General features: G+C 54.9%; 9 protein-coding genes across 9 annotated transcripts; 5 read left to right on the top strand and 4 right to left on the bottom strand.

Moving 5' to 3' along the window:
- Positions 1-2043: 2043 nt before the first annotated feature.
- CCOS01_10744 (transketolase) lies at positions 2044-4979 on the bottom strand (the record flags this gene model as incomplete). Its single annotated transcript, XM_060458898.1, has 6 exons — positions 2044-2386; positions 2470-2607; positions 2682-2940; positions 3032-3050; positions 3135-3367; positions 3704-4979. Coding segments are annotated over 6 exons (2268 nt in total), but the record flags the coding sequence as incomplete, so codon positions are not given.
- Positions 4980-5441: 462 nt separating this feature from the next.
- CCOS01_10743 (beta-glucosidase 6) lies at positions 5442-7633 on the top strand (the record flags this gene model as incomplete). The annotated part of the gene is made up of 2 exons (XM_060458897.1): positions 5442-6009; positions 6060-7633. 2 exons carry the CDS (start codon positions 5442-5444, stop codon positions 7631-7633), a joined length of 2142 nt encoding a protein of 713 aa, XP_060310699.1.
- A 2462-nt stretch (positions 7634-10095) lies between these two features.
- CCOS01_10742 (major facilitator superfamily transporter) lies at positions 10096-12330 on the top strand (the record flags this gene model as incomplete). Its single annotated transcript, XM_060458896.1, has 6 exons — positions 10096-10442; positions 10495-10997; positions 11060-11582; positions 11855-11891; positions 12004-12073; positions 12167-12330. 6 exons carry the CDS (start codon positions 10096-10098, stop codon positions 12328-12330), a joined length of 1644 nt encoding a protein of 547 aa, XP_060310698.1.
- A 2037-nt stretch (positions 12331-14367) lies between these two features.
- CCOS01_10741 (uncharacterized protein) lies at positions 14368-14661 on the top strand (the record flags this gene model as incomplete). Its single annotated transcript, XM_060458895.1, has 1 exon — positions 14368-14661. The coding sequence occupies one exon, from the start codon at positions 14368-14370 to the stop codon at positions 14659-14661; it is 294 nt and encodes a 97-aa protein (XP_060310697.1).
- A 596-nt stretch (positions 14662-15257) lies between these two features.
- On the top strand, positions 15258-17494 carry CCOS01_10740 (transcription factor; the record flags this gene model as incomplete). Its single annotated transcript, XM_060458894.1, has 2 exons — positions 15258-15504; positions 15675-17494. The coding sequence occupies 2 exons, from the start codon at positions 15258-15260 to the stop codon at positions 17492-17494; spliced, it is 2067 nt and encodes a 688-aa protein (XP_060310696.1).
- A 508-nt stretch (positions 17495-18002) lies between these two features.
- Positions 18003-18823, bottom strand: CCOS01_10739 (riboflavin kinase; the record flags this gene model as incomplete). Its single annotated transcript, XM_060458893.1, has 2 exons — positions 18003-18512; positions 18704-18823. The coding sequence occupies 2 exons, from the start codon at positions 18821-18823 to the stop codon at positions 18003-18005; spliced, it is 630 nt and encodes a 209-aa protein (XP_060310695.1).
- Positions 18824-20135: 1312 nt separating this feature from the next.
- Positions 20136-20855, bottom strand: CCOS01_10738 (uncharacterized protein; the record flags this gene model as incomplete). Its single annotated transcript, XM_060458892.1, has 1 exon — positions 20136-20855. The coding sequence occupies one exon, from the start codon at positions 20853-20855 to the stop codon at positions 20136-20138; it is 720 nt and encodes a 239-aa protein (XP_060310694.1).
- A 2529-nt stretch (positions 20856-23384) lies between these two features.
- Positions 23385-24071, top strand: CCOS01_10737 (uncharacterized protein; the record flags this gene model as incomplete). Its single annotated transcript, XM_060458891.1, has 2 exons — positions 23385-23403; positions 23470-24071. 2 exons carry the CDS (start codon positions 23385-23387, stop codon positions 24069-24071), a joined length of 621 nt encoding a protein of 206 aa, XP_060310693.1.
- A 1271-nt stretch (positions 24072-25342) lies between these two features.
- CCOS01_10736 (uncharacterized protein) lies at positions 25343-25756 on the bottom strand (the record flags this gene model as incomplete). Its single annotated transcript, XM_060458890.1, has 1 exon — positions 25343-25756. One exon carries the CDS (start codon positions 25754-25756, stop codon positions 25343-25345), a length of 414 nt encoding a protein of 137 aa, XP_060310692.1.
- Positions 25757-26032: the final 276 nt, after the last annotated feature.

Raw genomic sequence — 26032 nt, 5'->3', positions numbered from 1 at the left:
GAGGAGAAGCTCGCCGGCCTCCTTCTCGGCATCGCACTCGGGTAGTTGAACCCCAGCCAGACAGACATTTGACACCCTTCCAAGGCTGCCACCGTTTGACGCATAGCTCACATCCTGTTCACATACCCCAAGTTCTCACATTCAGGCCAAGGTAATTCGTATACTCGAGTCTCACTCACCTACAACACCCGCGTCGATTTGCCATAGCCATCAACCGGAACCAAGGACCTTGGGCCAAGGCAAAACTGCCTTTCCTGGACCAGCCACGTCTTCCTTCGCTTCACCCCGCCCGTTGATACTCCCAAAGCGAATTGTCGAGTCAGGGCTCCCGCTGCAAAACTTAAACACTCGCCGCTTAGTACCGGGGGTTACTTCGTACCTAGTCTTCCACCTCTTTACCGCCCCCAGCTTCCGCGGTCGATCGACACTTTGAGAAAGAAAGAGAGCACGTTGCTAGCTCGTTTCGAAACGCATGGCCCCTCCAATCCTCCAACGGGGCGGAATCACATCGGTGTCCGCTACCGAAGCGGTTCTATTATGCAAAATGCCCTTCTACGCAGTATTCGGTACAGCTTGTATAACAGGAATCTTGGAAGAAAACGACTGCAACGTCTCCCCAAGCACACCGAGTGTCTGTCTGTACTCTCCACAAGGGTCCGGCACGGCCTCTCGTCTTCGGGGTCAAATTCCCCAGTTATTCGTGTTCGTAAACTCGCATTGCCAATCGCTGCTGCTTCCCACGCCTTCTCGTGGTTCACCAACAGCCCGACTGCAACACCAAGTCCCGCAAATGCCCACACGTACCGCTGCAAGGTCATTGTTCCCAAATCCCGCTTCCATGGGGAACGCATACCGTCCCCCACCCTTGCCATCTGCGCCGTTCCCTCCCCTCGTCGTCAATCGACTCAATACTGACGCTATCGTTCCGTCGGATCTTGCCTTATCTCGCCGTTCCGCGGGGTTTCCTGGGCTGGACTAGGTGAATTAGCCTGGCTCTCCGGGCTGGGAGTCTGGACTGGACCAGCTGGGGCACACATGTACGGGATACACTACTACACTGCATGTCTGTACCTCGCATCTGTGACATCGCAAATAAAGGGCTGCTCACACACAAACACGCACATACACTTCGGACGGACTGATCACTGACCATTAAAAGAGTCCGCATCCCACGGAGCATACGGGCAGTCCAATTCCTCCAACGGAACATTGCCTCAGCCATCATGAACTCACGAAATACAAAAGAGAGAGAGGCCAGCATCAACTTTCCTTGATTCTCCGAACGACACGTTTTCCTGACGTATGGAACTTATCGAGTGTCCAATTCCGCCGTACGGATATTCCCCCCCAATCCCGCAACCCACCCTTCGGGAAATTCGGGATGATGCCGAGGCAGTCCCGTGCGGTCTCCGGCCTCCGGTATCGTCATTCCCCTTGAACTCCCTCCCGAGTGCCAGGCTTCCCACTTGTGACTTGGTATGAGCCCAAAAGGCGGGGAACGCGCGGGGTAACAAGATTGAGATTCAGGCCTCAGCTCTTGACTCTTTTTTAGATAATCGGCTGCGATAGCTCTTTTCTTTATGGGCGGTCGTGAAGATGTCATCGCGATATGTTACCCGATTAGGTTATTTCCGCCGGTTCGATTGACAATTCCGTCTACCACACATTTCCTCCTCTATTTTCTAGACGGTTGCTGCAATGGACAACCTGATGGCCCGAAAGCTAAAAGGGGTAATTCAGTTGCATTCTTTATCTGCTAGATTTCCTTCAGTCTCTCTGTTGAGGTAAGAGGTGACTTCCGCAGTCTATTTTTGTCAACACCCTTCCCAGGATCACACGTGGGAATGAAGCATACGTCCTTACCAAGGTACTTCTTTGCACTGGAGACCCTCCTGACAGCAAAAGTGATGTGTTGGTAAAGAAAGCTTTTTAAACCATTCCTAGCTTTGGCATGCTGAATGCACCAGTCGAGCAAACACTCTATACGTAGCCCTTAACAATCAAAAGACTCTCTCTTTCTGTCCTTCTTCCCCCACTCTCTCTTTATTTCCGGCCACCGCCAATATCCTGGCCCAGCCTGTACGAGGTAATCTTGTCCCACTCAATCTTCTGCCTCGTCACCGGCAGCTGTCGTCGCAGGCCCTTGAACGCGCCCTCGCTCAGGCTCGTGAACCCCCTGTTGAGCTCCTCCTGGTACTTCTTCTCCGACGCCGCAATCTCCTTGACGATGCCCGCGCCCGTGCCCGATGACACCGACGCCTGGCTGGGCCGGCTCGTGAGCAGCCTGACGTTGCCGTCTTCGTAGTAGTGCACGTCGACCTTGACGGAGCCCTCGAGGGCCTCGGAGGAGGGGTCGAAGATGTACACTGATCGCCATCGGCCGTTCCTGATGGTAATCCCACGGGTTAGTACATGCACCCGCGGCGGTGGGGAACGCTTAGGGAAGAGCGCTATAGGGGTATCACGTACCAGAAGTTGTTGGGAGAGTACTTGTTCGAGACGATTATGACGGCAACCTTGGAATCGTTCTCGGTGGGGTAGACGCCGTACGCGGCGTTGGGGAAGTGTTCCTGGACATAGGGGCTGAGGCTCTTCAACGTCGACTTGCTGTTCACGTAGCTCTTTCTCAGCATCACTGTCCTCATCTTGTTGTCTCGATTCCCGTCAAAAAAAAAACCTACATCAAGTCCGAGTTGGCGCTCTCCAAAACGTAGCTCTGCACGTTGCTCGCCTTCTGTGTGGTGTGGTCAAAGGAGAAGCTCGTGGAGCTCTCCACGTCAAAGTATTGGCCGTCGCCGAGCGAGCTGTGCGCGCTAACAATGACCTGCTGGCTTCCGCCTGGCAGCTTCACCGTGACGAACTGCTCCTCGTTGTACTTTTCAAACGCCGGCTCGAGGCTGGACACGATCTCGGGGTCCGATACGGTGAGCGACTTGATATCTTTGCGACGGTGTTAGCAGTTCGTTCGGAGCTGTCGGCCCATGCGTCTTCGTGGCAGAATTGGGGGTTAGGGTAGGCAAGTGCGGTTTACCTGCAATAACATCTGCGAGCTTCAATTGAGGTCAGCTTGGGGTGCGGTTCGCGACGTCATGCGCGTCGTAAGGGGATGGAGCTCGAGGCAAGTGGGAAGGTACCTCGCCTGGGGGAGCACCCTCCACGAAGGAGGACACGGTCTCGACTTGGGACATTGTGAGGTTGCAATCTAGTGCGGCGAAAAGAGTCAAAGGTTCTAGTCGCGCAATCGGTCTGTCGTTGAGTCGGTGACGATTGCGGCTGTACGGAGTAAATGGAGAGCTGTCTGCCTCTCTCGAACGTTGAAACGTAATGCGGGGCAGTTGGAGGCGGGACATGGGGAGGGGCGGATTGGCTGGGAAAGGGGGTTAATTGTTAGCGCGGGACCTCCACTTGAGCTGAAGGAAGTGGACTCATGGTGTACTTCCCCATCACGAAGCGAACATGTCAACGGGTTCGCTGCTACCTGCATCCAATTCATATCCAAAGCTAGCAGAACATTACTTATGAAGTTGTATGGCATGTCATTAAGGGTATGTGCTATGTTTTGAATTTTCTTCTTCTTTATTTTCCCTATCACTCCTGGTCCCCTACCAAGTCTCAATAATCCAGAACCCGCTTAATATTGTCATAAACCCCTGAGATACGTTAGAAATCGTTGCAGCATTTATCATGGGGAGGCAACACTTACTTGCAACATCAGGGATGTTGAACTTCTCATAAAGCAACGGGGTGTGAATGCTCCATCCAGCAACTCTTGCAACCGGTGCCTCCAGCCTCAAAAAGGTATCAGGATCCTCCTGGATCGTGGCAGCAACCTCAGCACCAATACCAGCATTCACCATCGCTTCGTGCACCACGATGCAGTGGCCTGTCTTGCGCACGCTCTGGAATACCGTCTCCTTATCCCAGGGGTACAGCGTTCTAAGATCGATGAGCTCGACAGAGATGCCCAGCTCCTCTTCGGCCTTTTGTATAGCCGACATGCAAGTATACAGCGGCTGTCCGTACGAGATAATCGTCACGTCCTTGCCCTCCTTCAGCACCTCCGCCTTGGACAACGGCAGCGTGTACGCTCCCGCGGGCACCTGCTCGACGGCCGCGCGGTACAGAATCTTGGGCTCCATGAAGATGCACGGGTCATTGCTGCGGATGGCCGCCAGCAACAGACCCTTTGCTTGTAGAGGTGACCGTGGCATAATCACCCGCAGACCGGGGATGTGCGTGAACAAGCTCTCGGGCGACTGAGAGTGATAGAGGGCGCCGTGGCCGACGCCGCCGCAGGGCATGCGTACCGTCAGACCACCAACGCTCCGGCCACAGGCGCCGTCCCTGTATCGGTACTTGGCCGCCTCGTTGACGAGCTGGTCAAAGGCCGGGTAGACGTAGTCGGCAAATTGTATCTCAGCAACCGGCCGCATACCCTCCGCGGCCGCGCCAATGGCGAAGCCCATGATGCCCTGTTCCGTCAATGGCGTGTTGAAGATGCGGTCGGCACCGTACGTCTCTGCCAGCTTCATCGTGCACCGGAAGACGCCGCCAAAGGCAACGTCCTCGCCAAAAACCATGACGGAGTCGTCCTCAGCCAGGGCGATGGAGAGAGCATCGTTGATGGCTTGAAACAGGTTCATCTTCTTTGTCGTGCCATCGCGCACCTCCGCCGGTAATTCGGCCGTGCCGAGAGCAGTCTGTGAAGAGTGCGCGAGGAGTGACGTTGTCGCGTAGTCCACGGGTATGTTGAGCTTGGCATTGGGCGGGTGTGTCGAGTAGAGCCGGGGGCCTGTTGCAAGGGGTGGCAGAAGCTGTGTCGATACCGACGGCGCCAGCGCTCGCCGCAGTGGACGTAATGAAATTGACGACGACCTCATTGTGAATGGTACAGAGAGAGATAGAAAACCCAAAGATCCCTTTTTGAGAAGCCAATGCCTTGTGGTTTGTGTGAGTTCTATTCGTAGAGATGAAGGGAATTGAAGGACGGGAGCCGGCTCAGACGAGGTAGGCCCTCGTTGCTAACCCGAAGGATGGCGGGTGATGTAAGTCAATCTTCGGCTTGCGACGGCGTTCGCGGGGTTGAAGCGGCTCCTGTCAGCCACAGACCCCTGCAGCCACTGAACGCCCTGATAAGGAGGTACTGAGGACACTGGGGCCACTGGGACCAGAGCTCAAAGTCGATTGTTGCCCTGCCAACAGCCGATGCGCCAAAGCACCTCCAAAAACAAGGCAGGAGCAATTGGAATACGACATCTTGGTACCCTGGCACCAAGCGAAGGCTAACGAGTACTTCGTACACGACGCAAACGTATTTCCCGCAAACCCGTGCCTTTTCTACCTAACCGCCAGGAATGTTATCCGAGTCGCGAACATTCCAGTGCAACGGCGACTAGGTCACTTTCACCCAACGAGGACGACATTTTGCGACAAAATAAGAGATGGCGCCCGGTGAATCTTCGAGACCGTCGTCGCATCGACCACGAGACTCATCGGGCAGGAAACACCACAACAAGAAACGACGATCACGCGCAGAAGGATCTAGACGACCGGCCACAGATTCTGGCGAAAGCAGGGACGAGAGAAGGTCACAATCGCTGTCCGTGGATGCGTTAGCAAAACTGAACCAGGATAACGTCAAGAGGCAAAAGAGAAGGGAAAAGAAAGAAAGAAGTGTGGGTGCTGGCAGACCATCGAGGGACGCCGATGCAGACGCAGACGCAGAGCGGCGGGAGAGACGGAGGGCACGACGCGAAGCAGCCTACAGAGATGCGCCCACAGAACGACCAAAACGGGTGCGGCGAGAGGTGGATACGGAGGCAGTCTACGAAAAGCCCAGGAGGGAACACAAGAACAAAAAGAAACGGGTGGTCAGCGGCGCAATTATGGAGGAGGGACGGTCAAGAGGCCACTTGAGAGGCGGAGGGTGGAACAGCTCTGACCACAGCTTCGAGAAGGAGTATCTCATGGAGGACCCTCCAAAACCCGTCAAGAAGCGGAAGAAGCTTTGTAGGTTGCTTTGAATCGGGAGCTGGAGATGTTGACTAACTGGCCATCAGGGATATGTCTCAGTGTCTCATTAGTGCTTCTCATCATCATCATTGTGGTGGCTGTGGTGGTCAGCAAGAACAATAACAAGAGCAGCAACACGAAAACGACCCTCGACGACGGAAATAAGGACAGCGTCCCGATGAAGTGGCGCGGCACCTACCTCGATCCGTGGTCATGGGATGACACAACCGATTTCAACGTCACATTCACGGAGCAGATGGTCGGCGACCTGCCCGTCATGGGTCTCTATACCGACTGGGACGACTCGAAACGGGCAAACGACAAGGTGCCGGCGCTCAAAGACGCCTGGGGCTCCTACGGCTCGCGGCCCGCCCGCGGCGTCAACGTCGGCGGCTGGCTAAACCTCGAGCCCTTCATCACCCCTTCCCTCTTCAACTACGACTCCCGCCTCGGCATCATTGACGAGTACACGCTCTGCAAGCACCTCGGCACGAAGCAGACGGCCGAGGTCCTCGAGAAGCATTACTCGACTTTCGTCACCGAGTCCACCTTCAAGGAGATCGCCGACGCCGGCCTTGACCACGTCCGCATCCCCTTCAACTACTGGGCCGTCGAGGTCTACGACGGCGACCCCTACCTCTTCCGCACCTCGTGGCGCTACCTCCTCCGCGGCATCGAGTGGGCGCGCAAGTACGGCCTCCGTGTCAACCTTGACGTCCACGGCCTCCCGGGTAGTCAAAACGGCTGGAACCACTCGGGCCGCCAGGGCGCCATCGGCTGGCTCAATGGCACCGACGGCGCGACCAACGCCCAGCGCAGCCTGGATATGCACGACCGCCTCTCCAAGTTCTTCGCCCAGGACCGCTACAAGAACATCATTGCCTTTTACGGTCTCGCCAACGAGCCGCGCAACGTGGACCTCAACAACGCCGATGTGGTCTCGTGGACCGCGCAGGCCTACAAGCTCGTCAAGGGCAACGGCATCGGCGGCGTCGTGGTGTTCGGCGACGGATTCATGGGCCTGGCCAACTGGCAGGGGAAACTGACGGGCTACAGTGACCTCGCGCTCGACGTACATCAGTACGTCATTTTCAACACCGACCAAATCGTCTACACGCACAAGAAGAAGGTCGAGTACGCCTGCAGCGGGTGGACGGAGCAGACGGAGCAGTCGATGGACACCTCCACGGGCTACGGCCCCACGCTCTTCGCCGAGTGGTCCCAGGCCGACACGGACTGCGCCAAGCACCTGACCAACGTCGGCTGGGGCAACCGGTGGACGGGCACCTACAACACGGGCAACGCGACGACGTCGATCCTCGAGCCGCGGTGCCCGACCCAGGACTCCAAGTGCGACTGCGACACGGCCAACGGCGACGCGGGCGGCTTCAGCAGCGACTACAAGAAGTTCTTGCAAATGTTTGCCGAGGCGCAGATGCACTCGTTCGAAAAGGGGTGGGGGTGGTGGTACTGGACGTGGGACACGGAGAGCGCGCCGCTGTGGAGTTACAAAAAGGGCCTCGCGGCCGGGATCCTGCCGGCCAAGGCGTACGATCGGGACTTTGACTGCTCCGGGACCGTGCCGGACTTTGGGAGCTTGGCGGAGACCTACCGGATGTGAGAGGGAATGAAACGGACGGAAAAATGAGTCAACTTTCGGAAGTTCCGTACCGGAGGTCCGGAGGTGAGGTGCTTTGTGAGTGGGCCTAGTTGTGCGGCTCTGTTGACGACGTGCATTGTGTTGCCCGACGACATGCGTACCGGGGGTTTTATATGTGTGTGTTATCTTGCATGTAACGGGCGTTTTGTTTGTTTTTTAATTTCTCATCTTTATTGTTTTTCTTGTCATTTACCCCCTATTTTCGGAGGTCAAGAGTTCAGCAAACTGCATTTTCAAACCCAACGAAAGCGAGAAATATCGGTATACTAGAAAGAGTAGCGGGCTCATCATGATGATGATCATGTAAGTAAACAGAGGTACGAAGGAAAAGATGGGAAGGGGCCTCATGTATGATAATAACACTTATGGAGACTGCACATGATTTCACCTCCATCAGAGTAGATAGATAGAGGAAGAAGGAAGAAGGAAATGACGAAAAAATCACGGGTCATCGAGGATTATCTGACCTACCTGCCTCCTTGCACTGCCCCAAGTTGTTGGTGAGCTTCAGTATTGTAAATCATAGGCAATTAGTAGTGAACGTTTTAGATTACCAATCCTCATCGTAACTCCGTGGGATACTCAGCTTAAAGGATCTCCACGCCTCAAATCACAAATCAAAACACGTGGATTCCCTTACTCTCAATCCCATCTGAGCTAAGCCACCCCCAAAGGCCCCGATCGGCGAGCCGGCGCCGCGGGGAGAAATGGCCTAAATATTGGAGTGTCTGTCTGTGTGTGGCAAGCTGTCATAAAAATTGTCAATGCACACAGACACTGGGCAGGAGACCAAGATAACGGTCTCGCCCGGCGCCGGGAAAAGCTGCCGACAATTCAATGTGACTGACAACCCTCTCGCGGCTTCGGCCCTCTACAAAAGAAGCGAAAGTGACAATCCAGTGTTTTTTTTGCTGGGCCTGCAACATGCGAAAGCGGGGATCGATCACCTCAAGAGCCCACATGCTGGGCAGTCTGAACTCTGAACCCATCTGGTCAGATCTCAAGATGGACAGAGTCGGAAGCTAGCCAAAGTATGATAGATGGGAGGGGACCACCAAGCTTATCGCGAATTCGCACGTCCTCTGCGAGTCTGTGGTCGGTGAACCATTCCATCGGGCCGCGTCTGACAGCCGTGGAGTGGAATTCCGCCAAGACGGGCTGGGTTTCTACTCAGCACCACATCTCGACGTATGTTGCTCGAACAGTCGACAGATCAAGGTTACAGGGCCAATTTTAGCACCTGTGACTCGTTGCAGGAGTGACAAGAGGTGGCAGGCGCCTCCTGTCTCAAATGATCCCAGGTTCCAGACGCCGAGGATCCCCCCGTCTCTTCCCGCTGCCGCCAGCTGAATGAGAAACCGCGACTTGTGAAATGTCTGGAATGAGCCAAAAAGGTCGTGGTGAATCTCGGCTCTTCCGACGTCATATCCATGACGGTTTATTTCCGAGAGAACCCCGTCCCTTCTATCACCCTTTCGGCCAACGTAAGTGCAGCCAAAAGATAATAACAATACTAATAAAATGTTAGCAATCGAAAACTCGCACGAACTAACGCCGAATAGCTCGAGACCCCTTCTCATTGGACCCTTCCATCCGCTCTCGCAAGAATAGGCTGTTGGCTCCGATGCAGAACTGGAAGATCCCCAAGGCGATGTAGGGTCCAACGCAGCGTCATCCATCCCACAGTTTTGTCCCCCATCCAGGGGGCTCTATGACACACCTGCATGCCCCTCTCCATCTCCTCTCCTCTCCTCTCTTATTCCCTTTCGCCGCGATGACGAGATCCACCCTAGTCCGCGGTGTGCTTCCTCTCGAAAGAGCGAACCGCGTTCTGGGCTGAATAATCGTCGAGAAGTGCATGGGAAAAATTGCCAAACGGATCGCGCCGTCTAGCCATCCGGTCGTCTTTGACTAATGCGTGTGAATGGATGCGGTGCCGATGGCGCGAGGTCCCCACTATCCCATCCACTTCGAGGTCCTCGCGCCTTTCTTTGCCTTGTTATCGGGAAAACTGCAAAATCCATGAAAAAGAGGTCCTCTTCCATGAACAGACTCGTCCCTTTCACTGTTTCTTCTTCTGCGTCTTTGAAACAATCGGAAGAGTTGCAGTGAGAGAGGAGCCGTTTCTCCCACTTCCAAATAAAAACCACTGCCCTGCACATACCTCCGTTCGCAGTAACGCCCAGCCCAGCAACAGACTGATCTGATCCTGTCACGATCCACACGACCGCTGGAACTCGGAACCAGGCCCATAATAACCACGCGGGATATCCGTACAAATATCCGACATCCGCAATCGGCCGACTACTGCGCCCTTGATATCAAGTTGTTATCAAGCGGCCCTGAGTAAGACCTAAGTTGGAGAAAAAAAAATTGTCGAGGATCGTTGCTGCTTTTCTCCCTTGCGGCGTCTGACGATAATCATGACGAACGAAGTCGAAAAAGACATTGAAAAGGCCGAGAGCCATTCATCAAATCAGGACGATGACAGCGCCACAGTCCACGAGGACTCGGGCTTCGAGCCCATCCGCACGGGCGCCGCCGGTACACGGTCACTCCGTCAGTCAAGATCATTGACCCGGACGCGGTCACAAAACGGCTACAGCTGTGACGACTACCAAGAAGACGACAGCTCGCCAAGAGAACCGGAAAAGGACCAGTATGAAGTGACTTTCGAGGGCGGCGACAGCGATCCCATGAGTCCACGTAGTTTGGGCAAGGCGAGAAAGTGGCTCATTGTATCCATTGTATCGTGCGCGAGTTTTTGCGTGTAAGTGAAGTCAACCATCGACTCTGTAATGAGATGTTGACGTGCAAGACAGTACCGCTGCGAGCTCCATCTACACCTCGACGTATGCCCAGATGGATGCAGAATTCGGCAACTCCCGACTGGTGAGCACTATTGGCCTGTCAGTCTTTGTTCTCGGCATCAGCTTGGGCCCCATGTTCCTGAGCCCTCTCAGCGAGTTTTACGGACGCCGGCCCATCTATCTCGTCTCTTGGTCCATGTATGTCATCTGGATCATCCCGTCAGCAGTCGCCAAGAATATTGCAACTATGATCGTTGCCCGATTTTTCGACGGTTTGTCTGGCAGCGCCTTCCTCGCCGTATCCGGTGGCACAGTGAGTGACTTGTTTGCTCGTCATGAGCTCCAAGCCCCTATGCTCATGTACTCACTTGCTCCCTTCATCGGACCATGCATCGGCCCGTTGATTGGTGGCTTCGTCAACTACAACGCACACTGGAGATGGACGTACTATGTCATGATCATCTGGGCTTTTGCGCTTTTGGTCGCCATTGTCGTATTCGTTCCTGAGACTTATCGTGAGTGTCCATGGAGGGTGCGCCCTCAGACTAGCTTGTCAGAGCTGACTTTTTGCTTCCAGATCCGATCGTCCTGCGGACCAAGGCACGCAAGATCCGAAAAGAGACAGGTGACGAGCGGTGGAAGGCCCCTGTTGAGAACATGACCAAGTCCGTCATCAAGACAATTGGCATCTCCTTGATGCGTCCCTTCCAGCTCATTGCCTTTGAACCCATGGTCCTCAGCCTCGACATCTTCTCGGCCATTCTCTTGGGTATTCTGTACCTTTTCTTCGGCGCATTCCCCCTCGTCTTCACAACGATCCATGGCTTCAACCTGTGGCAAGTCGGTCTCACCTTCCTGGGCATCCTCGTGGGCATGTTCCTTGCCGCCGCGACGGACCCCTTGTGGCACCGTATCCGTAGTCGACTCATGGCCGACTTGGAAAAGGAGACGGGCGTCGAGGGTGCCAGCGAGCCAGAGTTCCGCCTTCCACCAGTCATCCTGGGAGCCTTCCTCTGTCCCATTGGCATCTTCTGGTTTGGTTGGAGTCTTCATGTGCACTGGATCATGCCCATCATTGGATCCTCCATTTTTGGAGCTGGGTAAGTTCACATTTCCCTTCGCACAGCATCGCACCCATCATCCAAAGTTGGAAAAAGGCCCGTGGTTCCGCAACATGCGCATCTTGCTGCCGTGACAAGACAACCCCGTGGTTGCTTTGAGCAGGCCATCTGCAGGCTTCTGCAGGTTCATGCGCTGGCGTGTGCTTTCGGCCGTTAGGCATGCTTTGTCAGGCTTCCACGGAGCGTGGGGTGGTGTTGTTTTCCCATCTTGTATGCAGGAGTATGCAACTGACCGTCTTGATGTGCCGCAGAACTCTCCTCGTCTTCACTGGGATCTTTACGTTTCTTGTAAGTGGAATATGTCCCGCCAGCTCCCCGCTTGTGGCGTTCCAGGGGTTTGGAATCAGTCTCAGGCCCGGAGGTTACACGACAGGAATTGTGCTAAAGTTGGGGCTCACAGGTCGATGCTTATCCTTTATACGCCGCCTCGGCCCTCGCAAGTAATGCGTTTGTGCGATGCATGTTCGCTGGTGAGTTGCCCCGTGGCACCAACGCTCTCAACCACTCAGTTGGGAGGTGTCGTGTTTCGTTCGCGGTGCTGACTTGGACTTCCCTTTCAACAGCCGCATTCCCGTTGTTTGGAACGCAAATGTACAACAAGCTTGGATATTCTTGGGCTTCGTCACTGCTCGCCTTCTTGACGGTGGCCATGCTCCCGTTTCCATACATCTTCTTCAAGTATGGCAAGAAGATCAGAAGTCGTAGTCGGTTCGCCACGCGGGCGTGAGACAAGGCAGCAGAGGGCAGAAGTCCACAACGGACAAAAAGAAAGTTGACGAAGGTGACAATGCAACGAGAGATTCAGCGAAGGCCGGTGAAGGATCAGGCGTGGACGGCACCGCACAGACTTTCCGCATCGGTGTGGAGGACTAGCAAAGAGGCTGCCGGGCTGTGAATGGTTGACAGTGACCGCATGTCGCCTCGCTGCCGGTGTTGTTGGTCGTGGGTGCGCATCTTGCCATGATGAGCGCGTTCCTGACCCAGGCAGTCGAGCTGGGCTGCCACTCGGCATTATTGGACAACTAGTGAGCGGGAGTCGGCGCGCAGCAGATGCGGCTGTTGATCGCGTCGATCGTCATGAGGTGGACGGCAGTAACCGTCTGCAAGTGCCCAAGGTGTCGGGCTGTCATTGATGGAAAGGTCATCAGGCAGCCATAGCGAGAAAGTTGGATGGTAACGCGGCATACGGAGGCTGGCCGAGTGGCTGCCAATGACGGGCGAGAAGCCTTGCTTGATTTTGTGCTCACATGCAATGAGATACCCCGAGCGGTTGATGGGCTGCAGATGGATAGACAGACCGATGCTCGGCACGTCGGCTAGAACCAACATTAGTTAATGCGATGATACCACCCTCATCCTCAGCGAGCCGTGGCACGTATAGCACTGTCACGACTGTCCAGGGAGGTGTGAAGCTGGGTGTAAGTCGTCACTCGGCCCTCGGCTTGGCTTGTTTTGGGACCAGGCAAACTGCGAACTGCGGATGTTGGATGTGGAGATCGTATTGGATCTCACATGCAGCAATGGGAACAAGGAGAATGCCAGATGTCCAATAAAGTGGCTTGCAGTTGCGTCGCTAACGTAATGCCGTGCGACTGAACCTGGCCATATTGGTATCGTTGAGACCAAGGCGCAGCAGATGACAAACGGATGGTCATTGTTTCCTGGGTTCGAATTCCGGCCTTGTCGTGGATGATGTAAGTTGACATGATGGAATTCAAATCGTGGGTGAGGTGAGCAGAATATGGCCTGGCCAACCTGGTCCGGATCCAGCTGCGGGGATGCAAAGTTGCGAGTTTGTGTCTTGAGGAGCCTTTGCTCGGATTGCACAGGTGCATAATATGTAAGGCAAGGTATTCTGCAGGAGCAGGCGGCAGGCATGTGTCCGACTTTTCAACTAACCCCTTCCTTCCTTGAGGTATCCGTAGTACCTACCTACCTTACCTTATGTACGGTATCAAGTCCAAGAAAGTACAGACGAAGATGGGTTGTTTCCGTTTCTGTTCGGAACTACCGTACTGCCTTCCACAGTCCACAACGGTTACTGCAAGTCCGACTGTCCGTCACCTTACGGAGTAGTTTGGATGGATGCGACGGGAAGGAGAGAAAGTCACCCCAAAAGTATCTCCGACCCTGCCTATGGTGCCACGGGCGCCAACTACCTACACCAACGGGAGACTCGAGGACCTGGATGACTGTGCAGCCGTAACAGCGTTCCGTCGTGGGAAGGACAGACTTGTGCATTGTATTATATACATCTTCAACATCCCACTTTGTGTGGTGCTTCATGTAGCAGGAACTCATAAGGCACGAAAAGTGGATTTCTCGGCCGGTGCACCCACATTCCCCCTCGGCCCAACGAATGACGAGTGTGACATTTTCTCCAAGAAACCCCGCAGCTCAGCACGCAAATCTTTGACCAACAGCAGCGAGGCTGGGGCATCCGTTTTCTCTTTGGGCCTGTTAACTGCTGTATTTCACTTACCTCCTTACGGATACTGCCCGTAACTTTGGTACCTTGTCTATCCCGTCCCTCTCGTTTTCTTTACCGACCGCCGCCAGCTCTGACGACAAACCTCTCGCGTGCTCCTCTTCCACCCGACCGAGGATAAACATCACGACTCCAAAATCTGCCCCGACCTCCCGACGACGCCGCTTTCCCCTCAATTGCGCCGCTGCGCTTGCGATCGAGAACCTGCGAATGCGATCCGCCCTACCAGTGCTACTTATTGCAAAGTAGCCCACCAAACTCCCGTACCGCGTGTCAATGCTTGCATCAGACAAGCACAGGGACTACGGCTTCCTGCATATACCATTTACTCCCTCGACCTCTAAAAACGTCCCTCACTTCACCCCGGCCCAGCGCCGTCAGCCGGCTATCCGCCCAGCGACTCTGTCTACCACCTTGTCCCCGCGACCTCATGTGGTCCGCGACGCGAACACCGGTCTCGAGACGACTGCGCCAACCATCGAGTCCAAGGGACCTAGTCCTGTCGTGACGAGCACGTCGCACAAGAAACGCCTCTTTCCTCTCCACCAACTCACTATTGGAGACTCCTGACTGCTGAGGATACGAGCTGTGGGAGACCCAAGGCTCGCCGCCTCCGTTCTTTCTGCCCTGCTCTGCTTGTAAGCCGCCTGCCCCCCCTGCGGCGCAAAGAGAACCAAAAGAGAGAGGGAGAAAACAAGGCTCTACCCAACCTATATCGCGGGAGCGCACAGCGCCTATTTCTGGCCCTATTCTCCCATACTACCTCGTCGCGGGAAACCATTGTCCGGCTCGACTCCTATTCGCAGACTCGAACTGCCACTACGCACACGGGTCTTGGAGATAGTTAGTCACGCAGTGGTGGTGTACTTTGAGCTGTGTGTGTGGCAGCAGCCCAGCTAGAAAGAACCCCGGCCTGTGTCACTCTACACCAACACAGGAGGATTTTTCTGCTTTCTTTCCTATTATACGACGCCTATCCAGCGCGACGCCGGGCCCGCCCACATACGTTTGAAAGTGAGCCGTGTGGTTTCGCAAACGGACCATCAGCGACATTCGTGGACCGGGGCTTGCAGTGCCGTGCCGTGCCGTCACTGCGCCAGCTCCCGCGCACGCCGTTATCACATTTCTGCCCAAGGGGAGGCTTGTATATATAAATCCACGACACCATGCCTGACGGCCAGGACGACACCGGGCCAGAGGTCTCGGATGCCATGTCAGATAATGACCACGACTACGACGACGATACCCCCGTAAGAGACGACGACGACGAAAAGATGGCTGAATCTCACGACAGTGGCGCCGATACCAACGGCGAGGTCAAGAAGAAGTACGATCCCAAGGATCCGTCACGACCAAGGAGGAAGAAGGCTCGCCGGGCGTGCTTCGCCTGCCAACGAGCCCATTTGACTTGCGGTAAGCTTTGCCCGATTCCTCAGGGTCCGGCTCGCGATAGTCTCTGGTCAAGTGAACACCCGTGAAGTCATGTAATGCTTTGACAAAAACCCCGTGGTAACCGGGGTTTAGCTGCCTACTCCACTCACATGGCCGTCTGCGATGCAACCTTGCTGATGGGATGGCTACAGGAGATGAACGACCTTGTCAGCGATGCATCAAGCGTGGACTCGCAGAGGCTTGCCAAGACGGCGTCCGTAAGAAAGCAAAGTATCTGCATGATGCTCCGCCCGAAGCTCTACGGCCCGTACTAGGTCCGAACTACAACCCGAACGCGGCGCCCGCCCGCCCTAACGGCCAACGGCATCACAGCGGGGCCTCGGATACGGCCTCGACAGCAGGCAGCACGTATTTTGGTCAGAGCTCAACCGCATCATTCCCCGTGTACTCGGGCCAGCAAACGCCTGTCGGCATCCCCGATGGCCTGCCGTATCAGGCGCAACCATCGCCGATATCACCGTCTTTTCCGCAGCCGAGCAACACTGCTCGATCCATTGGCGGCATGATCTCGCCGCAGGTCGCCAACGACCCCTTCAATACGTTATTCGATCCAAGCAACCCAGCAATCTTCAACTTTGATCTGGAAGGGCTCAACTTTGGCAGCCAGTACGGCGCCATGGAGTTCGGCATGCTAGGACACATGTCATCAGGCGCAGCGGAGACCCCTCCGCGTGACGGCTCCCTGTCAGGACCAAGTGGTGAAGTCAACTTTGGATCCACAAACGTCTTTGGCAACAATGGCAATAACCAGTTTGGCCAAGTATACGATAGCGGTATGATCAACGATTTCATGGGTGTAGACCAGTCTTCCAACGGCATGTACCAACAAGGCAATCTGCAACATGGCCTTCCACATGCCTACGCCATTGCTGCTGGCCCAACAAGCCTACATAGTCCAAGCACAGACAACACCGCCAGCCCGCAACCTACTAACTTTACCTTTGAAGGATCTCCAAGTGGGAACTTTGGCGCTGTTGGAAACTCCCAGACCATAACCGCCCCGACGCGGCCCAAAGCAAAGACCGGCGCCCCTCAAAAGAGCGGCCCTCACACGCTGCTCGGCAAGAGGCAGCGCGACCCTTCGTCCATTTACGAGACCGTAAAAGAGCCGTATCCGTATCTCGCCGGCTTCCACGCTCTCATCGACTACCTGCCGAAACGCTTCTCGGCCAATATGACGCTGCGCATCGCAAAGGCGCTCGCCAGCATTCGCCCGTCATTTATAGCCTGCACCAAGACCCTCAGTCGCCAGGATCTCATCTTCATGGAGAAGTGTTTTCAACGCACTCTATTCGAGTACGAAGAGTTCATGCACCACACCTCGGCGCCCACTATTGTCCTCCGCCGTACTGGCGAGATTGCCGCCGTCAACAAGGAGTTCATCGCTTTAACAGGCTGGACCAAGGATGTTCTCCTCGGGAACGACCCCAACTTGAACGTCAACACCGGCGGTACCGGGTCGACGACCAACAGTGGCCGCAATACTGGCCGTGCGGGCTTCTCAACGCCAAAGGCACCCGCCGCAACGCTTGCCGACCAGATCAAGAATGAGAGCGGACCACGGAAACAGCCCGTCTTCATTGCCGAGATCCTCGACGATGACAGCGTGGTTGAGTTTTACGACGACTTTTCGCATCTTGCTTTTGGCGACAGCCGAGGCAGCGTCAACCGCACATGTCGGATCCTCAAGTACCGCACGAAAGAGCAGACGGAAAGCGCGGCGTCGTCAGACATGACGCCACAGCAGGACCCGCGCAAGAGCATACTCAGCAACCGCGTTACCCGAATCGATGGCGAGCACGGCATCTCAAAAATTGAGAAGGACGGCAAAGTGGACTGCCGGTATTGCTGGATGATTAAACGAGACGTATTCGATATCCCCATGTTGATTGTTATGAACGTGAGTATCTCTGCTCTCGAGAGTGTGATTGTCGAAGAAGACATGGACTGACAGATTGCAGTTTCTTCCATGCTATTCCCAGAATAAGGAAACTCATGGACTGGCTGTGTGAGGTGAGGTACTAAAAAAAAGGGGCGATCAGAGCACACAAGAGGGAGGGGAGAGGCATTGGAGGCGTTTTTCACTTTGATTCAAAGGTCCAGTGTGTTCTCTCGTCATTTGTTTGACATTACCATTTCTCGTTACAGGGAGAGGCCGGGAAAGGCGCATCTTTGCGGAAAGGATTGATCGATGGTCATATAACTCGTTCTTTCCTTCACGATACTTCACTTCAGCCAACAACCCCTCGGGGGGAGAGAGGGGAAATACCCAAGGACCCTATATGTTTTGGACAGGCAGAACCTTTTTTTTCGAATGAATGCATTCTTCTATATTTCTAACGCTTCGTTTGTTTGTTGTTTGTGTACCTTTTGTGAAGAGACTTCATAATCATGAGAGGTGAATGAGACAAGGATGTGATGTGATCACGAGAGATTTCGGCTTCTCGTTTTTGCAGAGCCTAAGCCTTGGGCAGCTCCTCAACCAACCACTTGGCATCGAGCGTCCCGTCCACGGTGCCCTTGGGCCGCAGCGCCTTGGGCGGGTGCCACGCGTCCCTGGCGAGCGAGGTCCTGGCCACCTCGCAATCGGTGTTGATGTCCGCAATCAGCGCCTCGAGGCTCTTGTAGTCGAGCTCGTCGCGGACGAAGCCCAGGATCAGCAGGCGCATGTGGGCGTCGTAGAAGTCGGCGGAGAACTTGTGCAGGACGTGGACCTCTGCGGAGCGGACCGTGTTCTTGTAAAAGGGGTTGTAGCCGATGGACATGACCATGGGGTAGAGCTGGAAGTCGACGTGCGGCTGCGCGGGGCCGGCGCCGGCGGTGGAGGACGTGCCGGGGGCGGCGACGCGGTCCGGGTGCGAGGCGGGCAGGGAGAGGGAGGCCCAGCCGAAGTAGACGCCCGATTTTATGGTGTCGATCCAGGGGGTGAGGGAGGCGTCTACGGGGAGGTTTGCGGTTGGGATGCCGAGCTGTGGTGGGGTTGGTAAGTATTGGGATGGAGGTTTGGTGAGATGTTGTGCTCGGGGAGGATGATGGGTAGATGAAGAAGTATGGGGGTGTGAGTTTGGGGCGTTTTGTGTAAAGATCGTGAGAATGAGCAGAGCAAGAGATGAAATCGTCGGTGAAGTGGTTGCCTTAGAAAAAGCCGTGACCGACTTACCTCCTTGGACCCCCGACCGAAGCCAGAGATAACCTTGCCTTCCATCTTGTACGGGTAAGGAGCCTCCGGGCCCGACTCCGGGCCGACGATGAGGGGACGGGTTGTCTCTGTTGCCACCATCTTTGCTGTTTTTGGTTTCTCCTGGCTTCTGTTTTGACTCCTTTTTGTACACGCTGCCCTCTGTGTTGAGAGGTGGTTGAAATGTGCGGTTGTCGCGAGGCTGATTAATCCAACACCGAGGTGAGTGAGTGAGATTCTCAACAGTAAGCCTGGTGGAGCTTGGTATCTGGTAAATGTGTCAATTCAGGGGATTCAGACGCAACGAGGTAGCATAGCTTACATTGAAAAGAAGTTTGCGGCTGTAAGAAAATATCTCAAGATTTTTTTCCCAAGTGTGAAAGTGAGAAACGTCAGACAGATTGCGACATTGGGTGAGAAGAGAGCCGCTTCGATGATGAGATGAAGGTGGTGGTGGGGCTGCGGGATGAAATGGAGGGGTCGTCGTTCCGGTGTGACTGATTGGAGTCGGAAGGTCCAATGCGGGCGATTCGGGCGGCTTCGATAAGGCTCTCGAGGGAGAGTGGGTGCAGGTGCAAGTGCAAGGTGCACCTGCCCTGGTGCGTTATCGATTTTGCGATCGGGAGGGGCACGACGTTGCGCCGACCACCGCAGTGGGGCCTCCCTCTCTCGCCTTCTGGAGGGGGAAGGACAAGCCGGCAGGCAGGCCGGGGGGCTGCCGTATGACAATGCAGTCATCTTCGTTGCTTATTCTCTCGTCCGATGATTTTCACATATTCAATTGATTCGTCCCGTGTAAGTGTAAGACGTGAGCAGGTTGATCATAGGAAGCACAATTGACTACATTTCCCAAGAAGTAGATCCATTATATAAATAAGTAGATGAATACTTGACATTCTGTTGCCTGGACGTAAACTTTCTTCGTTTATCTAAAGACAATTGGGTGGTATTTCTCTTACACGAGGGGATATCAACGAATTCCAGCAAAACTAATCAAATCCGACAATATCATCAAGGGGAAAAGGAAAAAAAAAAAAAATTATCGCGATGTTGCTGATGGCCTCGTCTCTCAACGTTCCCACTGACAACGGATAAAGACAAGATTCGTGATTCCACACGAAACAAGCTTTTCTCCACCCGAACCGTTTGTCACCCATCATCCGCGATACCCGTGACCTGTGTCTCTTGCGTCGCCATAACCACGATTAAAGATGCCATTGGGCCACAAGCAGAGTGTAGCCCCAGGCCGGAACGCCGTAATACCACCGAAACATCCCGCGAGAGGAGACAGATGGCGTGAGACCAGGAGAGGAAAAGAATAATTCCGACGAGGGGCGTACCTGTCCTCCTGAGAAGGTTTGACCTTGGCTCTTTGGGTGTCACTGACAAACACCCGTCTGAACCTCCCCGAGACCTAAGACCGGGGCCAGGCGCCGTGCTTCCACTCGGTCCGCCCAAGCCTCACAATCTCGGGCGCCTCAATGACCCACAGACCGGCAGGCGCCTTGCCCTGCTCGACGAGGACGGCAGCGTGCACAGCAGCGCGGGCAATCACCTCGGCCTCCTGGCCAAACGTATCCTGCGCTCCCCGGTGCAGCATACCCAGCCCGCGAACGACGGACTGGAAAACGCCCTCGCCGGCGCGGCTCTCTTCGCGCGCGCCCAAGATCAGACCAGGCTTGAGGATGATGCCGTGGTCGAACCCGGCCTCCTTGATGGCGTCCTCGACGCCGTTCTTCATCTTGCTGTAGGGCGCCTGAGCGCTCAGCGCGCCGCGGGTGCCGCCGCTCGAGATGAAGATGAAGGCCTTGGAGCCGGCGGCCTTGGCGGCCTTGACGAGCTCGACGTTGAGATCGTGGTCGATCTTCCACTGGTCGGCGATGCTGCCGGCCGCCGCGCGGGTGGTGCCGAGGGCGGAGAAGACGACGGTGGGGGTGGGCTGCAGGGCGGCGAGCTTCGGGGGCCAGGCCGATGTGTCCTGCTCGATGACGGGCTTGAGGGTCAGGCCGCCGGCTTTGGGGGGGCGGCGGGAGATTGTGTTGACGGCGGCGAAGGCTTCCGAGGTGATGAGGTTTCCGAGGATGTGGGAACCCACGAGGCCGGTGGAGCCGATGACTGCGGCGTTGTGCGCCATTGTGTTGTGTTTGGGGTTGTTGTTTTGTTAGAATTTGGATCAGATCGGAGTAAGACTGTTTTTTTGCTGTAGCTTTTCCCTTTGTCGCTATGGAACAGAGAGAAGAAGAAAAGGTGAGATGATTGATACGACGAAGATGTCGGGTCCGACGGGTTGGGTGTCTGGCGCAGTGGTAAACGGGTATGATTGTCTGTGATGCTGCAGCGGTTGGCGCTTCTTTCCTGTCTGTGGGAAAAAGAAGAAGAAGAAGAGAACAAGTTGAGAGAGAGAGAGAGGCGCGAGAGCAGAGTGCAGGACGTCTGTGGGATATGTTGATGCGGGCTTTATGAGGGCTTGGCTGGCGCTGGAGCTTTTTCGAACCCTAATGAAGTTTGCTTGATCTTTACAATGTCTGTGTGTACTTGGTGAGACAAGGCCGTGAGAAGGGGGGGCGTGGTGATCTAAAGACGAGGCTATATGAGGGGAGTGCAAGACTGAGCACAGAGGGATGGATGAAGCGTAAGGCTATTGTACCTTTTGATGGTAAGTCTTAGGCAAAGAGACGGAAAGATCGAGGGTAGAGGCGTGTGCTGGTTGACGAGCCGGAGCGGAAGAGGCAGGCTGTCGAGCAATGTTCCTTGGATATGACGACAAGTTGGCACCTGCGTCTACGACTGGAGACCGTTGACAACTAGGATGGTACTTGATGGGGAGGGGGTGTTTGCGAACTACAGCAGGGAGGGGAGAGAAACCCCAAAAGAAAGAGACGATTGCGAAAAGTTGGAATGGTTTGTCTTTCAAACTTGGACAGGGGAGGTCGGAGCGGCTTTCTACTTATCTCTTGAGCGTCTAGTTGCTCCCTCTGCGGAAAGTGCAAATATAGAGGTTATTGCAGATGTCTTTGGATTACAAAGAAGGCTCCACTCTCTTAACGCCGTCACGGTAAAAGAAGTAGAAGTAGGTACAAGGTAGCGTCGATGTGGAATGACGCCGGGGAGACCGCCTCGGGAGCATGACAACGGCTTCTCCACGCTCGGGGTTCCACATCAGGTTCGCAGAGTCTCCAGCTTTTCGTCTCTGATTTCGAGAAAGGGAGGGGGTTCACGGTTCACCTTGAAGTCCGTATTGGCCTTACTTGGCGGTTACTCATCTACACCTACTCCGTGGAGCACAATCTCGCATTCAGGCAAAACGGCCTTTGCATGAACTTGAAGAATGCCAAAGCACACTTCACACATGACTAGTAGCTACGTACTCGGCTAGAAAGCCCTGCCTACCTTACCTTACCTTGGTCATGCTCTATGTCCTTCCTGCCTTTTTTTGACCGCAAATCCGACGAGACGTTTTGGGTGTCTAGGAAGCGATAACGAGAACCGAAGAAAGAGAAAAAGAAAAGGACGGGGGAAGGAAGCCGAGACGGAAGACCTCGAGCTGGGAAAAGTCCGCAAGTCATGCAGAGCTCCGCCTTACACGGAGAGCTCGGTGGCTGCTTAACGCCGGATGGCGAATCTTCTCTCTCTCCGTCCAGATATGATCTGGTCAGCTCCTCAAGCCTCCTTAAGACATTGTTCTTTCTAAATATTTTTGACTGGCTCATTTAATGTCAGTGGTAGATAGCCTCCGATGACTGGTGTTCAAATTTTCAATGGCACCTTTCAAACTCAGCCTGTACATCTGCAACGAATGGTGTAAGTCTTGCCTTTTCGGCGTTAAGGCCCACACTGGACGGACGTGGGGAACGCGGACAGTCCGCCGAATCGTAAACTCCACCACCGCGGAATCCGCGACTGCAGAATGCGGAATTTCTCTCAATTGGAGGTCGTTCATCAGCAAGACCTAGGTAAAGGCCCTCCGGAGAACCTGAAAATCATAACGAGGAGAGTAGCAAGTTGTACTAAGCCGAGAGGTAGAGTTTCCTCTGATGGGAAGTTTTTGACTTGGTACCTGCTGTCGTACGTTCAACCGATGAACATTTTGAAGAGACCTTGCAACACTGGGATAAATTTTATGACCTAAGAATCTGAAGGAGATCAATCAATTATAGCCATCTTATGGAAGAGTATTTCATTGAAGTTACAGAGATGGAGGCTTGTCAGAGTTGAAGAGACAGTTAGGTGAGATTGCTCAAGATGAGAGGTGGATGAAGCAAAGGCAAGGCGAGCCAGACTAACGCGGGGTGCCTGATCCCTGCAGCCGAGCTCCGCGCTAGAAGCTCTCTGAGGTGGGCTCCGACTCCAATCCCCCGCGGAGGCTGGAGCTCGCTGCTTTTCCCCTCACCTTTTCCAATTTCTCCCACCCGTCCATCCCACCACCCCGCGTTGACCGAGACGTGCGACACCGAACGACTGCCTAGGCCACATCATCGCGGCAGCCTCCATCCTTGAACCAACAAAACCAAGCCAACCACCTACATCCTCGTCCTCCAACCCAACCTCGACTCCTGGGTTCTATCGGTGGACCTCTATCCAGAGCTCAGTCTGACCTCGTCGCTCTCCCCAAACTCGTCACAGAAAGATTTGCCAAATCGAAGCAGCAGAACATCCGCCCGCCATGGCTACACAATACGAAGGTATACCAACAACCCTCCTATGCTCTCCCCAAACTCAATCCAACAATGACTAACCCCCCCAATCAGTCGAGCACAACATCAAGCCCGGGCCCTCAACCCAAGACGGAACCCGCCGCATCGACATGTCCTCCTTCACCTCCTTCCTCTCAAACCTCACAACCGACAACCACGCAGCCGCCTCCGCCGCCGCCGCCGCCGCCCACCACAACCCCCACGCGACACCGACCCCCGTGGACGCAGCAGCCCTCTACACCCTCCTCCAACAACAATTTCAAACCCTCTTCTCCACCGCGCCCAACACCCAAAACGCAGCCTTCCTCTCTTCCCTGGTCGAGGCCCTCGAATCAGACATCTCCTCCCCGCCCACCGAGATCCCGGGCGTGTCCCACGAGTACCTCGACTCCCTCGACCGCGTCCCCAAGAAATCCCTAAAGGAAGACGAGGCCTGCCCGATCTGCGCCGAAAAGTTCCTCGACGACAAGTACCCGCTCGTCGTCGAGCTCCCCTGCCACAGCAGCCACCGCTTCGACCTCGAGTGCGTGAGCCCCTGGTTGAGGAGTAAGGGCAGCTGTCCGATGTGTCGCAAGGATTTGACCAAGAAGAAGGAGCCTGTTGTTGTGGTGGATGATGATGAGGAGAATGATGATCCTGATGGATTGTATGCGTAAAGGCTGCCATTGTGGCTTAGGTGTGGATTCGGATTTGCGAGAAGAGAGAGAGAGAGAGAGAGAGAGAGAGAGAGAGAGAGAGAGAGAGAGAGAGAGAGAGAGAGAGAGAGAGAGAGAGAGAGAGAGAGAGAAAGAACGAGATATCATCGGCATGACGATCGGCAGACGACAGGCGCGCGGTGGGAAGGGGAGCAGGGGACATATCGAATTCGATTGGAAGTGAGTGCTTTGGCGTTGAGGCTGCATTTGATATTCCCCGTGCATATCACGACGACTTGAGAAGAGTCGGAAACCGAGGGAGAAAAGGAAAAGAAACACAAAAAAATACAAAAAAAAACAACAATGGGACGACCGATCGAGGAATCGAACTTGGATCCCGAAATAGACAGGAGTCTTCACTGCCTAACCGGGGCCTCTGCAGCCCGATTAACCCCTCGACCATACGGCCCAGGTACTTGTTGTTGACGGGTGGTGATGATTCATCGGTTATAGAGCCTCGCGAGGCTGTCTGATGAGTATTCTGCGGCGGGTAGGTCATTTCCCAGGCGGTCAAGGTAGTGAATCACTCGGGTGTCCTGGATCACACATCCACTAGCCCCGCCTTCAATTTCCATACGTATAGCACACGAGATATTTAGGTCCATGGTAGGGAGCTAAGTAATGCGCATGGTATATAGCAGGACTGGGGATTGATAGCTCAGGATACACACACACACACACACACATCTGGCTTGAACCACCTAGATAGGAGGCCTGCCTTATCAGAAGTCTTGTGCCTTCCTGTCCTAACAACAAGTATCGGGCCTTGGTGACCGAGGGGTGAAAGCCGTGAAGTGCTGACTAGTGCGTGATGCTCCGTACTCTTCAGGGCTCCTGCGCTCGAACCTCGGTCGGCTCCTGTCGTTTTTGCTCTTCTTTGCTCTTGTGACTGTTTCCATGGATTCTGTCTTGTGTGCAGGCAAGCAACCACAATTGTTTATAGTCCAGCACCAAGAAAGATGCCGGGTGAACTCGGAAGCTGCCCTCCGTGTTATCTCAATGGTCATGTAATGAAAAGTCGAGACAGAAACGATATCTCTCCCGGTCCTGATGCTGATGATACTGATATTTTCCGTCACCACCTCTGCCATGCCATGCTATGCCGCCTCCATCCTCACCTCCCAGCCAATCCCAACCCCCTTCCTTCTCGCCATGAATCTCCCACCCCCCTTCGCCAAACCTCTCATCGCGACAAACCCAACACCAAGTTTTCCACTCCACGAGAGCAAACCTCACGCCTTTCCAGCCTTGGGCGCGCTCCCAGCACCACTACTCCCCTCACCGCCCCCCTCCTTCCGCCCAGCACCCTTTCCGCCCGGGTTATCCCCCTGCGGCTTCGACGCGGCCTGGTTCGCGCCGCTAACATCAAGCGTGCCGCTGTCCTCGCTCTTCTCTCCCTTGGGCCGCGTCGTCGACGGGTCAAACGCCTCCTTCTCGTGCGCCACCTCCGTGTCGCGGCCCGTCTTGGTCCCCTCGTTAGAGGCCGGGTTCAGGGACTCGCGGTCCTGGGTGTCCTTGTACGCGAACCTCGTCGTCGAGGATGCCGTGAAGGGTCTCGTCGCGGTCGCGGGGACCGAGGCGCGGCATGACGTGCGGGCCGCTGTTGCGCGGAGGGTCAGGGTGCGGAGGAGAGCTTGGGAGGTCATGGTTGTGGTTTTGTGGTTGTAGTTTTACGGTTTATGGTAATGGGGGGGCGAAGAAGTATGTTATGAACCAGAGAGGCTGCGTCTTTCTCGGCGTGGAATTGTAATGGCAATTGAAGAATTGAGGTTCCGAATGATGGAAATACTCTGCGTAGAGGTTAGCAAATGAATTGCAATCACGACATAGGACTGTGAGGGAGGAGCTACCTTAGCTACGTCGAGATGCTCTCATTCGGGACCGTGACGTCATCCATACGTTTAGCCAGACCAGACAGGTAC

Source organism: Colletotrichum costaricense (assembly GCF_030867565.1).
Source record: "Colletotrichum costaricense strain IMI 309622 chromosome Unknown Scaffold_11.1, whole genome shotgun sequence".
NCBI lineage: Eukaryota > Fungi > Ascomycota > Sordariomycetes > Glomerellales > Glomerellaceae > Colletotrichum > Colletotrichum costaricense.
This window is presented reverse-complemented; position numbering and strand designations above follow the sequence as displayed.